Source organism: Siniperca chuatsi, linkage group LG7 (genome assembly GCF_020085105.1).
Source record: "Siniperca chuatsi isolate FFG_IHB_CAS linkage group LG7, ASM2008510v1, whole genome shotgun sequence".
Taxonomy (NCBI): Eukaryota; Metazoa; Chordata; class Actinopteri; order Centrarchiformes; family Sinipercidae; genus Siniperca; species Siniperca chuatsi.
In genome coordinates, this window is record NC_058048.1 from 14,387,788 (window position 1) to 14,404,685 (window position 16,898).

Genomic DNA, 16,898 nt, shown 5'->3' on the forward strand with positions numbered 1-16,898 from the left:
CAGATGCAGCTAATGAGCTGGCCCTACGCTTCAAGAATTTGTGCTTCGTTGTCATTTACAGTAAAGGAATAGTTTTGGGTTTTTTTTTTTTTTACATAAAATCATATGTGTTACTGTAATCACTGGTAGCGATATCAGTGCATGATTATTAGCTTAGGATATGATCCTGTGAACAAAGAAATCCCAGCAAGCTTGCAGGTTCTAGGACAGAAAATTAACAGCAGTAGATCGGGCTAAGACACAGCATTCAAAAAGGTCTATACCATGGCTATTCAATTAAAAATTCAATTGGGCCAGATTTTAAAACCAGGAAATGTAGACGGGCCAAACATTTTCAGCAGCCTATTTAAAATCTTTTTTTAGTTTTTGGTAATGACAAACTTTTAAACAAGTGTAAATGAATGTAATAAAAATAGCAGGCATTTGGAGATGGCTGCTTGCCAGTCCAGGCAGGGTTAAACCGATGGTTTTTATCGTCAAATTTACATTTCAGGGTTAACAGAGACATATTTTCAGTAGAGCATTCCCTACTTGTGATTGTCAATAGCCTGATGTTTTGAAAATCTACTAAGTGTGGTCAAAACTCACATGAGAAAACGTTGATTTGTAAAAGATATGATTGGCGGTGTTGCTACATACGTAAACATCCTGCCTGATCGGTACTGTACATGTGGAACTCTCAACAGAGATGAGAAAGAAGCAAGATGGTTCACTCGTTAGCTCCTTCCACACACTATATATGTAGTTTACTTATTTTGTCATATATCAGATTTATGTATGCTGGGCCACTCCGAGGTTGCTTCTGGGCCGGATGTGGCCTGCAGGCCGCCAATTGAATAGGCTTGGTCCAAACCATTCATAGCAGAATACAGCATGTTTGATTCTCCTCTCATTCCTCTCTGTTGTATTTTGTTTGTTTGATGAGTAATAAAAGATAACTGCCCTCAAGGTTTGTAAAAAAAACACAGACACTAATGATAATGATTGATTATTATAGTTATTTTGGTTGTGACATGCTGTTGATTGTTTGTGTGTAGGAGGCATCCTGGCCAGAGCCCAGTCTCTCTTCTGTCTGGCTTGGTTTCATGCTGTCTGCCAAGAGAGACGAAACTACATACCACAGGTAAAATACACAAACATCCCAATATAGTCCCGAGTGGTCACAGTTCTACAATTTCATCTCAGAACAAAAACTACTGTAGCATTACGATGCCATTTCAAAGACGAAAAATATGGCACTTGTACAAATGTTGTAATAGTCCTAGATGCAGAAGTAAGACAATGGCACAAACAGACAAATGTTTTTTATGATTGCTACTGGCATTAGCTGCTGTCACATATAGCTACTTAACTTTGATGCTTACAGCATAATAATGTGTTTGAATGACCTTTGAAGCTTTCAGTAGTTTTTACTTGTACAACCCAAAGATGTGTTTACACACACCCACAGATACAGTATATGACCTTATTTCCACACTAGTTTTCACAGGTACATAATTACTGAGTGTAGTTCATATTCACAGCACACATCTATACACAACACAGCTATGCAAATGCATAATTTATTTATTCCCTAGCCAGTAAATGACAAGTACAAAAACATATAGATTGATATCGACGGGGAGGAAGTTACACTGACATAAAATGTCATAGTCTACGCATGGACGCCCACAGAAAGGGTAAAAAACTACCCCAGAGATTTGTTTTCTTTGTCCTTACTGACCAGCATAGATAGCAAATGTGTTTGCTCTTTGTGCTGTGCCTCTGGCAGCGTCTTTGTGTATATGGCTATGTATGTGTGTGTGCAACTATGAATATTAGCCTTTGTTGTAAACTTGCTTGCTAGTCAACACACACACACACACAATGTACACAACACAAAACACAATGAATAAAGCAGCTCCCTTTGCTACAGCTTATAGACCAAAGGGTTTGCAATGTCAAGTCAGGACAGTGGAAGCATGGGAAATACAATCATATGATTTCATACACTGTCTAGGAGTTTTTTAAAAGGAGGCGTATTATACTATGTCAACTGAAAATGGATTTTGTTGACCCACTGCATGGAATGGTAGTATTTACTTTATTTTTGAAACTGAAGTGTAACTCAGTGTTAACAGTCACAACAGCTCTAAATACATCAAAATGGTGTGTTTTACCTCTTTTACAGAATCAAGTCAAAATGTTTAGAAACTGAACATAGTATTTCCTCATTTGAACTACAGCTCTGGTGATTAATCATCTCTACATAACAAGATAGATGGTGTAAATAATGACATAATTTGCATCCCTATAGAGAAAACCAGACTATTTATTTTCTCAGTTGAACCCCGAGGCAGAGGTGACTCAGCACAAAATGGATAACAAATCGAAAAACATTGAGGGAAATGATGCTGAACAATAGCCTGAGTTATTAGGCTATTGGGACCCTTATATCTAAAAGACCACAGGTTTTGTAAATACTCAAATCTGATTTACAAAATAAATTGTGTAATTTTTGTATCAAAATCTAAAAACTGTTTAATTGCTGTTATAAGTTAATAAAGAAATTAATCAAATCTGAAGACTCTGATTAACCTCATCACTGACACATAATGAATCACTAAATACATGGATTTTAGAAATGATTTCAAAATGCCCAATGCGACATCCATGACCCATGAAAACAGATACCCCAGGGCACTCATCATCTACATGTCACATCGTTTTTTGTTAACTCTCAAAGCGTTCTGTAACTTTCCCAAACTGACAGTACGACATTCACACCCACTTCACAAAGTGTTTGGCCAAGTGTGCAGAGGTGAGAAAGTAAGCAGGGTTAGAACTTCTCTCATGCTCTCTTTTTTAATTTTTTATACAAGTATTTCTGTCACTTTTCATCTGTACATTCAAGTGCAACACTATGAATGTCTTTCAGGAAAGAATGTCAGAAAGTGTGCGCTGTTATCCCCATATTTAAACGATTATCATAGCTTGCCTCTATGACAACAGGATTTTCACCCTGCCTTGGACTGTGGCTGTGCAGAACAGCTATAAACACTTTGTACAAACTAGTTTGTTTTGAGCATAATCCGGGCAAACACTAATCATCTTCCTATCTTGGTAAGTCAGGGCAGTATGCCTTTTTATTGTGTAGTGAGTAATAGAGGCATGTATTGGTTTGTTTACATAACTGCTTCTTTTTTTGATGTCTACTGCTCATTTTACAGTTAGGTTGCACTCAAATCTACCATATTTGGTGTGATTCAGTCAAACACTGAAGCATTTTCTTCAGGCAAACATTGACATCATAGCCAGTAATTACTTGTGCTTTCAAAACCTAGCATAACAAGATTCAATGAAAATCTTGGCTGATAATCACATTTTGCTTTTTCCTGATGTGTTCTGAACTTATGGGAAGGAACAGAATCAAGTTTTAAGTCCACTAAATAAAGCTTCTTGAGTCTGTGGCTTTTACTTATAAGTGACGGTTTGCTTGTGATTGAGTGTGTGAGTCCAAACTAATCAAATACAAGACATTTTAACACAGGCAAAAGAAGATGTGGTTGAACCTGTAATTACTTGATACTTGCTGCAGTTTGCTGTGTCATGTTTCCACAGTAACTTAAACAGTCGCTTTTACAGTTTGGTTGCATGTGGGTGTGTGGCAGAGTCTCAAGATGCGCTGGGACTCATTTTTCTCTGTGTGTATTGTCTCTCCGTTCCTGCTTCCTTTTATTCTCTCACTTTACTCTGCTTACTTGTTTTTTTCCCTAATTTTCTTTTTACTGGCCTCCCTCTCTGGCTTCTGTTGCCCTGTCTCACTCTCTTTTTTCTCTCTCAATCATTGAATCTCTGGTAAGTGTTTTCATTTGAGATGGTAATGTTGTTCCTCATCCAAGAACATGATCGCCTAATTATTGAAACAGTCACAGCTCCTTTCGTCCACTCCATCATCACTTACTCCCTTCTCGCTTCTAACTGTCCTCCCTCCTTTTTTCTCATTTATTCTCTCCCTGTTTTCATCCTTTTGACATGCCTGTGCAGAAACCACATTGAGAGAAAAAAAAGAAAGAGGCAAAGAGAAAAGAGGAGAGATGAAAACATAGAGACAGATTTTTTACATGCAAGGTAGTGTTCAACCTTACTAAAAGAGAACATACAGTATAAGTGTGTATGTATGTGTGAGCGTGTATTAATCATGTTGTGGGGACATAAATCTGTTTACACAGTCACATTGCAGGGACTCGCCTTCTTTTTGGGGACAAAACGCAAGTCCCCATAATGTAAATCATTAAATCTTGAACATGCATTGTGAACTAGGTAGCACACTTTCTGAAGTGCTCACAAAATAATTGGAAACATATAGACACACAATTGAAAACCCATACATTAAATGATTCACTGGATAAGCAGCCAATGCTATGCACATAAAACAAATGCATACATGCATGAGCACAATCTGCAATCTCTCGCATACACATGTAAGCACATTTATCAAATGCAGTAGAAACATGCCCCAACATAGTCTGTGAATACACACTCAAGCAAAAAATTAATGAACAAACAACACACACTTAATCATTCAAAGAATTACTGAACGTGCCTACACAGTTTTCCTCCACCCCTCACCTCATCCACCTACAGCATCAGTGGGCAGATTACAACTGCAGATTCAATAGCAGTGAAGTGCAACAAATGCACTCACAAACTGAGTCTGCCCTCACACTCAATTATGTTTAACACTTCTGTTTTTTTTCTGAGATGGTCAATGTTGTGATTCTGTGTGTGTTCTTTTTTTCATATGTGTTGTCTGATTGCAGCAGACTTGTTTTTTCCCTCCATGAAGCCTCAGTGCTAATGTCTTCACTCTCCGTGCTCCAAGGCGCAGTGTAGCATGTCTTTGTATGCTTGTGACCAGACGGTTGGATCGAGAAAAGTCGAGAAAGTAAATAGTGGTCTAGTAGCCTTCACTCAGTGGCTACTGGGGATTTCCCTTCAGCAAGTTATTAAGGCAATTTATATTGGGGCTGTATTACAAAACCTTGGTTATATTGTGTTTCTGAAAAGTATCAATGAGTGTAACTGTGTAAAATTTGAGCAGGAATGCCATCTCTTACTGTTTGGTTGACAAATTCTGAAAGTAACCCATTAGTACTTGATATGTTGTGATTCTTGTGCAGGGAGTCAAATAATTATATTGTCATTTTTGTACTTATTCCCCCTCCTCTGTGCTTTATCCAGGGTTGGACTAAGTTTTATGAGTTTTCTTTGTCGGACCTCCGTGCTGGCTTTGAGATCATCGACGGGCTTTTTGAAGGTAGGAGGGCTAGTAACATTAACAAACATTACAATGCAGTGGAGAGCTCTGCTCTGCAGCACATATGGTAATGAGAACTGGAATCTGTGGGTTCTTTGATCAATTACCTCTTTAATTTACACTACCCCTGATAGAGTATGACCTGGATGACTCAGCATTTGCATTTCTATGCAGTCTATATATGCGAGCATTGGCCCTTCGTTCTCCCTGCCTTTCTGTATGTGTGTGTGTGTGTGTGCACACGTTAGCACAACATTAGTGTTCTTTTGTTCTGTGTGCACTCATTACACATGTTTGTAGCTTTCTTTGTGTCTGTGTGTCTTGGTACCGCCAAGGTGGTAAACCTTTCCAGTGGGAGTTTGTCCATGGCCTGTTGGAGAGTGCCATCTATGGTGGACGCATCGACAACCCCTCTGACCTCCGCATCTTACGCTCCTACCTGGAGCAGTTCTTCTCTGCACATCTCCTCTCATCTTCCCTCTCAGCTGGTCAGAGAAAGAGCAGAGGAGGAACGCGCTTCTTTCCACCTCAGATCTGCCTCCCAAACTCTTGCTCCATATTGGTAGGTTGTCAGGATGACACAGGGGTATAACACATGCAGTTAGCAAGCACGCATTTTAATTCACAGCTACACACATAGGTGCTGTATGTAGGGCTCTTAAAGATGTGAATGAATGAATTCTTGCTACAGAGGAGAAAAAAGGGAAAAAGGAGCACTTCTATATTTTTTCGGTACTTTAAAGCTTAAGCTGCAATGTAGTATATGCACACCCTAATGGTCCCAGAGAAGCAAAAGCAATTCAAAGAAAGGGTACTGAATGAATGCTCCCACGATTTTCATTGACTTGATTTACTATTCGTGGTTTGGTCAGTATTGAAGTTTCATTAGTGGGCATGCCCAAAATTGTTCATTAGATGTCTGTTCAGTTGAAGTCCTATTTCATTTGGTAAGCAAAATAAGTCAATATGTAAATCTATCATTTGAGTTGGCAATATGTTTAAATCATTTTAACAGTCAGTAGTAAGTGAGAGTTCAGTTTTAGTAATTGAAGCCTTTAAAGTACTTTTTTGTGCCAAATGGATATTGTTCAAGAAGTTGCATTAAACCATACAAACGACACACCTAATCGAACAATAGAGCATTATTTATCCTATACTCCCACTTACCAATCTAACAAGCATGCTACAAGTTTTTACTTTTTCAAATCAATAGCATATGTTGCTTGGAAATGCTAAAAAGGTTGTCTTGTGTCTTAAAGCTATGATAAAAAATAGGCAGCATGCTGACATTCTCTCTCTTCATATGTGCATGTGGGTGCATTTCTGTGTGTGACCTGTGTCTGTGTGTCTTTCCAGGACTACCGCAGCGTAATAGAGAATCTCCCAGAGGATGACAGACCTGCATTCTTTGGTCTGCCTGCCAATATAGAGCGATCCTCCCAGAGAATCATCAGCTCCCAGGTGCACCCACGCACAGACACACTCATACACACACGGCCACTTGCAAATTCCCACAAACACACACGTCACCACCACCACAACTTCCACCGCTACCTCACATATGCAGAAATACAAACATAAAGGCACACACACACATTTGTTCCCATACGCTCACACAAACTAACACACAGGAACCCACACAAGTACATTCATCAGTACACATGCACTGTTTATGCTCACACAAAGCACATGCATTCACATACATGCCAGTACACACATAGACAAACATTCACACACAAAAAGAAGAAAAAAAATACAAGGAACCAGGTGGTTCTTTTGTTTTCCTTCAGACTTTTCCTCTGCTCTGTTGTTTCATTCCACAAGTGGAGTCAGCTTCGGGATGAGTGCAATATTTTCACTCAAGTAGAAACATGTTTAACTTTTCACATCCATATCCCATAATTTGCGTGTCTGCATCATGTTCATTGTGTCTATAAAGAATGTCCTGTGCTGATCAGCAAAATTAGGTATCAGAACAAATCAGAGCATGTTTTAATTAATCAGAATATGTTTTATTAAACTAAATAAAATCCAGATAGTTTCAACCTATTGCATTTTTCCTCTGTTAAAATGTTACAATTCTTAACATATAGTGTTGCACGCCAGCCAATTACACCATGAAAGCATGAATAAAATAGCAACCAGCCATATCAATGAAAATATCCACATTGACAGTGTGTGTAAACAAGTGAAGCACGTGGATCTGGCCAGTACATATACTGGAGTTTAAAATAAAGCTCCACTCATTAATTCAGGTCAAAGGAGTAGTTCCTGCCAAAAGGAAGTCTCAGTTTCTAACTTTTTCACTTTGGCAGCCATTTTATGCCTTGTCACTGTTCTCTTTGTACAAAAAAGGCAAAAAATGTATCTCCTAATTACTGTTCAAATTACAGAGGTGAATACTCTAACAGATTGTAGCTGAAACCAGTGCAGGTATGACATTGCAGTTATTTCTGTTTTATCAGTCTATATTCTGTGTGTGTGTGTGTGTGTGTGTGTTTGAGTGTGTGAGTTTATCCTTCAAACAAACCCAGAATCCCAGTCATGTTGCGGGACCCACCTCCATTTAGGAGACATAAAAGCAGTTTATTTTAGGGTCAGGACTTCAATTTAAGGTTAAAGCATTATACCAGGCAGCCATCCATTTCCATTTATTTCAATACAAAATAAAATTCACCCTGCAGAGACATGAAACTAGGTTTAGATGGGTAATCCATCACAGTGAATATCATGTCTGCTTTCATTGTTGTCAAGGTTATTTTGTCATTGCGTGGTCATTGCGTTTTTAAGTGTAAGCTGATTTTTAAAAGTCTGCAATGCATTAATGTAAATTTAACAAATAGTACAATGTTCAACATTCTGCAAAAAGGGAAAAGATGATTTATTTAGAGTATATTGCTGGCCACAAGGCTGAGGTTAGACTGAGGGCAGAGTTTCTCAACCAACTGGCAACCTTGATATATTTGTATATGTTTGATATAGAAAATAACTAAAACATTATTTAAATAGTCACTTCTATTTAATATATTTTTGAGCTCACAACATGCTCTTTAACCATAGGACTTTACATCTCTGTAACTAGGATCCTGGGACACAAAACAGGGGCCATGCACAAGAAGGAGGAGGGACCCCAGATTAGAGGCTAGGGAAAGTTAATCAATGGAGGATCAGGGATTTTGAGACATGTCTGTGTGTGTGTGTGTGTGTGTGTGTGTGTGTGTGTGTGTGTGTGTGTGTGTGTGTGTGTGTGTGTGTGTGTGTGTTTACGTGTGCGTATGCTTAGGGTTATTTTTTGCCTTTCTGTCTGTTTGCACTGTATGTGCTAACAATGTTTCTAATGACAGCACATGCGCACTGCAGTATTTATGCTTGTGTTGTCATGAATAATCATCATTTGTGAGTGTGTGTTCACACTTGTGAGTTTGTGTGTGTGTGTGTGTGTGTGTGTGTGTGTGTGTGTGTGTGTGTGTGCGCGCATATGTGTAGTGGTTGGTGGTCACTGCAGATTCTGATGTAACTCAACGCAACACAGTCCCATACATACACCAAATGTGTTCTTTCACTGTTGTGTATGTGAAAGATAGAGATTGCACCAAAAGGAAAGGCTAGAAGATAACATAATAGGAGAGATGGAAGAGAAACAGGATGTTGAGTTAAAGATGTATGTTTGCACTGCTCTCTTTTTGTGACCAACTTTTTGTTTCTTGCATGATTCACACAGAACACAAACATATACAGTATATATAACATAGAAAATTAATTCCCACTCATCCTTGTTTTCAAGAGCAAAATCACAATTTTCAAAACATAACTTCATACACCTGTTCATGGAAATAGGTCGAATATGAAATGGAGTGAAATAATGGACAGAATGAGATGGTTTTGTGTTTGTATGTCTTTCCATGTGAAATTATTCTCGGCAAACACACTTAAACCATGCAGAACCATTACAGCTTGTGTCTACAGTCCCCATGTGGGTGTTAATGCATTTAAGTCCATTCATACTGTCAGTGTGTTGTGCTGATCACTGGAACCACCAACCTAGTTTAATTCACACAACTCCCACAAGGCCGTGTGTGTGTTACTGTCTCTCTCTCTACCTATCTCCCTTACTTGTGATTGTCTCCCCTCCTGCTGTCATTTGTCACTGTCACGTTCATGCTCTCTCTCTTTCTCAGTTCAGTTCAATTCAATGGGGCGTTATTGGCATGGGAAACAGATGTTAACATTGCCAAAGCATGTGTAAAATAAAAACATATACATAAACAGAATAAATGTGCTATTAGAATATATACAGATAAGTAAGATAATAATAATAAATTATAGACTTGCAGTTAAAAAAAAATACAAATAAGTGAAAACTACATTTTTTTCTTTGAATGTGTGTGTGTGTGTGTGTGTGTGTGTGTGTGTGTGTGTGTGTGTGTGTGTGTGTGTGTGTCTCTCTGTCTCTGTCCCTTAATTTATGTCCTCTCCTCTCCCCAAAGACCCATGTCACTTTCCGTGGGTTGGGCACTTAACCACACACACACACACTGAACAGAGTCCAGGGGACAGTGAATGGCTTTGGTGGATGCCATTTGAAATAAATGCATAAGCTTAGTGTTGTTACGCACAGAGAGGCTGGAGGCACCGAGATGGAGAAAGCAAGGTTTATTTTACGACACAGCAATGAGGCAAACAGCAGGCGCATGGATGGAGTTTGGTTGGGGCACCCTGTTTTTGGGATAATACTGCTCCCACTCCTGTAGTGGAAGCATCCACCTCTACCACAAAGGGTCGTTCAGGGTCGGGATGGGCCAGGAGCGGTGCAGTAGTGAAGCTTTCTTTCAGTTTGTTGAAGGCCTCGTTAGCGGCGTGCGACCAGGACAGGGATTTGGGTTTATTGCAGAGTAGGCAGGTTAATGGGTGAACGATAGTACTGTAGTTCTGTATGAAACGGCGATAGAAGTTGGCGAATCCTAGGAATCTTTGGAGTGCTTTGATGGAGTTTGGTGTGGGCCAGTTCCTGATGTCGTCCACCTTCCCCTCATCCATCTGGATGCCCTGGTTGCTGATGTGATATCCCAAAAACTGTACTGACGATTGGTGAAAGGTGCATTTTTCTGCTTTGAGGAATAGCTGGTACTCTCTCAGGCATTGTAGAACCTCCGCAACATGACGGCGATGTTCGGCCAGACTCCGGGAGTAGATCAGAATGTCGTCGATGTATACTAGTACGGACTTATGGAGAAACTCCCGGAGCACCTCATGGATGAAGTCCTGGAATATGGAGGGGGCGTTGGCCAGGCCATAGGGCATGACAAGATACTCGTAGTGACCCGTTGGAGTAACGAAGGCTGTCTTCCACTCGTCCCCCTCACATATCCTGATGAGGTTGTATGCGCTGCGGAGATCCAGTTTGGTAAAGATAGTGGCACCACGGAGCTGTTCTAAGGCTGCTGGGACGAGGGGAAGGGGATACCGGAATTTAATGGTGATACGGTTGAGTCCACGGTAATCTACGCAGGGTCGTAGACCGCCATCCTTCTTCGCCACAAAAAAGAAACTGGATGCAGCCGGAGATGTCGATGGTCGGATATAGCCTTGGGCCAAGGCCTCCTCAATATACTCCTTCATGGCTTCTTGTTCGGGGATGGACAGATGGGTAGATCCTGCCTCGGGGCAACGGTTCATTCGGGATGAGGTCTATGGCACAATCCCACGGTCTGTGCGGAGGTAGACTGGCTGCTTTCTGGGGGCAAAAAACATCCCGGAAGGCTGCGTAGTCAGGTGGTATCTCCACAGACTGCTTCTCTCGCGGACTCTTGATGGAGGTGGTGCATACTGGGAGAACATTCCGATGGTGTTGAGAAGGTGAAGGTAGGCGAGGGAAACAGTCTGGGTAGCAGGAATCGCGCCATTTCAGCATCTCCCCGGTGCTCCAGGAGATGCTGATTATGTTGTTCAAGCCAGGGGCGTCCCAAAATCACCTCCGCGGCCAAGCCCTCCAAGACCAGAAGGTATTGTTGCTCTTATGCAGTATTCCCACTCGGATGGTTACTGGACCCGCAGCGGTCTTAACTCGGGCATGTCGGAGGGGTTTGCCAGTTACTGCATGAATTTGGTAGATGGTGGGTGTAAACGTGGTCTCGAGTTGGAGTCGGCAGCAGAGGGAACCTGAGATGAAGTTAGATCCGGAATCGATGAGGGCGTATACTGGGGTGGATGCTGTTGGGGTAATAAGGGTTATCACAGTGGACAGGGGTTTACTATTCTTTATGGGGGGGGGCGGCAACACTCACCATGACCCGGGGAGGACGGACGGGACAGGACGAAATGACGTGCCCAGGAGCTCCACAGTAGAGGCACAATCCCTAAGACAGCCGTCTCTGCCATTCTACGGAGGTCAGCCGGTGACCTTCTAGCTGCATGGGTTCTGTTGTCGGTTCTGGAGGAGGATGGGTCGCTGGTTGGAGACGATTAGTCCTGGGTGACCACTGAGGATGGGGTTCTGCCATACATGCCTGAACACGGGCGTCGACTCGTATTGACAGCTGAATGAATTGTTCGAGCCCAAGGTTGTCATCATACGCGGCAAGATGTACCTGTTTTACCTGTTGGTCCAAACCCTGACGGTAGGTGGTGATCAGGGCTGACTCATTCCACCCACTAGCCGCTGCGAGGGTCCTGAATTCCAATGCGTAGTCCGTCACCGTGCGGGAGCCCTGCCGAAGGTGGTAGAGTCATTCCCCTGCAGAGGTACGCTCCTCGATTCCACCGAAGACTTCCTTGAAGTGATTTATGAAACTGGGAAAAGATTGGGTTACCGGTCCCCTCTGGTTCCAGAGGGTTGTAGCCCATTGCAGCGCACGCCCCTGGAGCCGATTGATAATGAATGCTATTTTGGATCGCTCGTCCAGGTAGAGGTATGGCTGCATTTCCATGGCTATGGTGCATTGTGTGAGAAAGCTTTCGCATTCCCACGCTGAGCCGGAGAAGGGAGCAGGAGGCGGCGCTGCGATGACGTATCCGATGGGCGGTGGGGCGCTGGTGTAGGAGGCGGAAGTGGAGGCTGATGGAGAGGTTGGCGGCGGAGCGCTGGTGGGTTGACTCGAGATGTCCGCCGGCAGCGGAAAGGGATCCGGGGCGCTTATGCTGGTCGGCTTTTGGCGGTCCGAAATGGCACCGAGATGGAGAAGGCAAGGTTTATTTTACGACACAGCAATGAGGCAAACAGCAGGCAAACTAGTAGACACACCGGAGTGTGGATACCGTCCTTAATAGGCTGAGGATACAGTTCAGGAGTCGGAGAATCTCACACCGGAGTACAGGCTAAGCAGGTCTAAGAGACGGGGAGTCTTGAAAAACGAAGATCGTGGGGTTGTAATCGGGAGTCCAACGTTGTCTTGTCTGACTGGAGTCTGAATCCATGTATTAACGAGACCGGACACTGACTGAGGTGAGTGTGGAGTCTTTATACTGCTGGGGAGGTAATGGGTTTCAGGTGTGGGATTGAGACCAGGTGTGTAATTAGAACTGAGGTGAAGGCGTGCATCGTGTCTGGGTGAGAGTGGAGCCTGGCGTATCCGTGACAAGTGTGAATGACCTGAAATGGGTCAGAATGGTACTAAATGTCTACTGAGGATTCCCTTGGGCTTACAGACATGATGTATGATGTGTGTATGCATAATGTGTTTTTATGCGCAATTCAGTTCAATTTTATTTATATAGTGCCAATTCATAACAGACACTCATTGCACTTTTACAATGAGATAGCAGGTCTAGACTGTACTCTTTATAATATTATTTACAGAGACCCAACAAATCCCACCATGAGCAAGCACTTGGCGACAGTGGCAAGGAAAAACTTCCTTGCAATGAATAAAAAGAATGAATATTTTGAGTATAAATAGGGACTAGCAAAGGAAAATGTATCATTGGGGTGTTGTCATAATATCATTAAAAAATTAGCTTGTGTATTTTGTGTATCAAGAAAGTATCTTTTCCCCGATCTTGTCCGAATAAATTAGCTGTCTCTGATTATGTTTATGTTCAGTTCAGTGATTGCGCCATTATATGTCCGGGTATAATAGCATCCGTGCTTGTGTTTTTACACAAAGATCTGCTCGGTAGATGTCGTCATTAAACATCATCTTGACTAAATCCATGAGAAATAGTCCCCTGATTAAAAACCCTGAACCACAATCCTGGATTACATTGAATTAAAGTGAAAGTCTTAACTAAATTGATGGCATCCAGTGTGATTAAAACTGAACTTCCTTGCACATAGACATTGTCTAGTAACTTTTTCTTCTCAGTTGGTTATGACAGTAAATGCAGTTGCTGCCTGGTATTCATTGGTTGAGATAGGGATAAATCTTAATATATTTAAATCCCTATATATTTGAACCCCAATATATTTCAAATCTCCATCCTCAGCTGCCCTCATTCCTACTGCTGTCAGGGTGAAGTTCTAGATTAGCTATCTGTTTTTTTATCCTTCCCTTCCCCCCTCTCTCTATCTCTCTCTCTTCCATACAAACATGCATGCGCATACACATACACACACACTTTCCCTCCTGAGCAGAGAAGATAAAGCAGGTGTTAGGAAAGAGTTCTCCTGGTCCAAATGAAAGCCATTTATCAGACGTTTTGCCTTCCTCACAACACACACATATAGAAACTCACACAACCACACAAACACACACACTGAGTCAAGATAAAAGCACTATCCAAGACTCTAAGCCTGAAGCTAAGCATGCTTGATTAGGTGTGTAAGAAGCTGTTTGGAGATGTGTTTGGAGTTTGGCCTTTTTTCACTTGTAATATTCCAGGACTTGAAACTGTGATGAATGGAGAGTGTAGCCAGCAGAGATGGCAATGCCATTTTATTACAGCTTTTTAAGAACTATCAGTGATTATTTTAATCATACATTGCTTTTGGGTGAAATTATTTATTCTATTCACATTTTTCACAGAAGACCGATGTAATTTAGTAAATACCACACGTACCTTTTTTTGTCTACATAGTGAGGGTTTTTATCATCAGTAACTCTGTTTGTGTTTATAATTGATTGACTCACAGGTGATTTCCCAACTGCGTGTCCTGAGCCGCTTGGAAGCAACAGGTTCAAAGTTCGACAGGGAGCTCTGGTCAAATGGACTTTCACCCGTCCTCAACTTGTGGAAGAAACTCAACCAGGTGAGTTTTTTTTTTCAGTTCATCTTTCCCACTCTTCTTATTTCTTTTCCTAAACTGAAAACTCACACTACTGAGTCTTCAGCAAGAATCAAACCTCTTTCTTTTATGTTGCCTTTTTTCTTCAAACCAAACTGCAAAGCTGGCCCTATAAATTTCATCTTGATTAACTTTTAAAGGTCTCTCTGTATTTGAATCTTAATCTCATAGTACCTGCTATTTACCAATACATTAGTTTGAAAAACACAATTTTATTTTTTTGTAGTTCTTTTCAAGCTTTGATAGTTCCATGCTAGTCTTTATTTGAATGCAAAATCATGTTTTTACATTGCCCATGCAGCAGCAACTAGTCTGAATTAAAAGCTGTGAAAGCTAATAGAAATTAGTAGAGTCTAATTGAACACTGTGTGTGATAGCCCCTGGCTTGCCTAGTCAGGCAGCACTCCTGTGTGTGGTTGCTTAGAGACCGGCACCTTTTCAAATCAAAAGGACATCTACCTCTGCATTAAATAATTTAGCCACCATATTCCCTCTCTCTCTCTCGCTCTGCCTCTTTTATTCACTCTCACGCTGTAAATTACACATGCTCTCCCTCTCCTTTTCTCTTATTTGCACCTATGCCTCCTCACTCACTCACTCACTCACTCACTCACTCACTCACTCACTCACTCACTCACTCACTCACTCACTCACTCTATCTCTCTCTTTCTCAATTCAATTCATTTGGGATTGATTGGCATGGGAAACAGATGTTAACATTACCAAAGTATGTGTAAAATAAAAACATAAACAGAAAAATTGTGATATTGAAATATATACAGATAAGTAAGCTCAGGTTATGGCTTGTTGATATGTATTGGACAGCAAGATCTGCCCTGTCTCCTTCTCCTAGGAGTATTTTTAATTTTGAGAGCTCATTTAGCTCTTTGAAATCTGAGATTACAGAGTTGAACTTTTTAAAGTAAAAGTTCCTTATTTTATTGAATGTTGTACATTGTAGGAGAAAGTGCATCTGTGTCTCAACCTCACCTGTCAAACAATGACCACATATTCTGTTTTCTTTTGGTTGCTATGATTTGTTTGTGTCTTCCTTTTTCAATTGCCAGTTTGTGGTCACTGAGCCTGTTCTTGGTTAGGATCTGTCTCTGTTTTCTTTCTCTGACAGTAGAGAGATATTCTGCCAATTCATAATCTCTTTTTAGTGCCAGATAACATTCTGATCTACTTTGGCTTTTAGTTTCTTCTTTCCAATGTTCCAGATAGGTTTCTTTACATTGCTTTATAATTTGGTTTACTCTGATTGGTGTTTGGAAAGCAGTGTTGTTGTGAGATTGGTCAGAGTGTGTCTGAGGGGGGGCAGTTAGTCTCAGCACCAACTGACATAGGGGACTCTCTTCTGGGCTCAGCTCATTTGAGCGCTCTCTTTTGAATGTTAATTATCAGTGGGTATCTGCCTAATTCTGCTCTACATGCATTTGTTGGTGTTTTTCTGTGTACGTGTCAATGTATCTGCAGAATTCTGCATGTAAAGATTCTGTTGGATGTTTGTCCAAACGGGTTTAGCTATGATGACTGAGTGGACCCCATACTTCACTACCATACAGCGCAATTGGCTGGATGACACTATCAAATATTTTAAGCCAAATTTTAATTGGAATTTTGTACTTACTGAGAGGAGAATGATTGACTGTGTTAATTGTTGCCTTCACTAGCTAGTTTCCCATAGATCAAAATCGACCTCTGACTGCTTTCAATTAACTGGCCCTTTGTCGTCAGCTAACCCTCTGTGTTTGACCATCAGTGGATGTGTGTAGTTTGAATGCACATGCTTGTGCATGCACATTGTGTGTGTGTATGTGTGTAGGTTGGTTGTCAACTTTAGTGTGCGTCTGTATGAGTGTGTATGTCCATGCTTTTGTGTAGAGGATGTATGGCCATGTGCTTTTCTGTGTATGCACTTGCCTGTGTATGTCTGCAAAGTGTGTGTGCATGACTTTGTGGGTGGAGATTTGTATGTATTTATTTTGACAAATCTTTATGTAGTCTGGATCGAGGGAAGAGGCACGAGATGGCAGAGACTGTTTATTTGGCTGTTAAGTTACATTTTATATACAATAGAGACAATAGCAGAGCTGTCATCAAGCTGAATTTTCTCTCATTCATCTGTCGCTCGCCATTGTCTCCATCCCTCCATCCTACTATCCCTCTCTCCCTCTTTCTTCCTCTGCCTCTTACTGAATAAATGCGAGGAAAACAAAATAGAGTGCAGATACAGAGTGTATTTTTTGTCTGTGTCTATCTGTGTTTGTACACAAATACGGACACAAACACTTGGTGTACTTACTAATGTAAACAAATTGTCCCCCTGGTTTGCGCTGCAGAGAGAGAGAAACAATTTCACAATTTGGTTACATCTTG

The 16,898-nt window shown here is 41.2% G+C and overlaps 1 protein-coding gene across 5 annotated transcripts in view; it reads left to right on the forward strand.

The window, feature by feature from the left end:
* Positions 1–16,898, forward strand: part of LOC122879450 (cytoplasmic dynein 2 heavy chain 1) — a 125,591-nt gene that overhangs the window by 97,737 nt on the left and 10,956 nt on the right. For all 5 annotated transcript variants that reach the window (XM_044203550.1, XM_044203553.1, XM_044203551.1 and 2 more), the window contains 5 exons: positions 1,038–1,123; positions 5,224–5,299; positions 5,635–5,861; positions 6,656–6,760; positions 14,367–14,483. In XM_044203550.1, the coding sequence (XP_044059485.1) occupies positions 1,038–1,123; positions 5,224–5,299; positions 5,635–5,861; positions 6,656–6,760; positions 14,367–14,483 (611 nt within the window). The remainder of the gene's footprint in view (positions 1–1,037; positions 1,124–5,223; positions 5,300–5,634; positions 5,862–6,655; positions 6,761–14,366; positions 14,484–16,898) is intronic.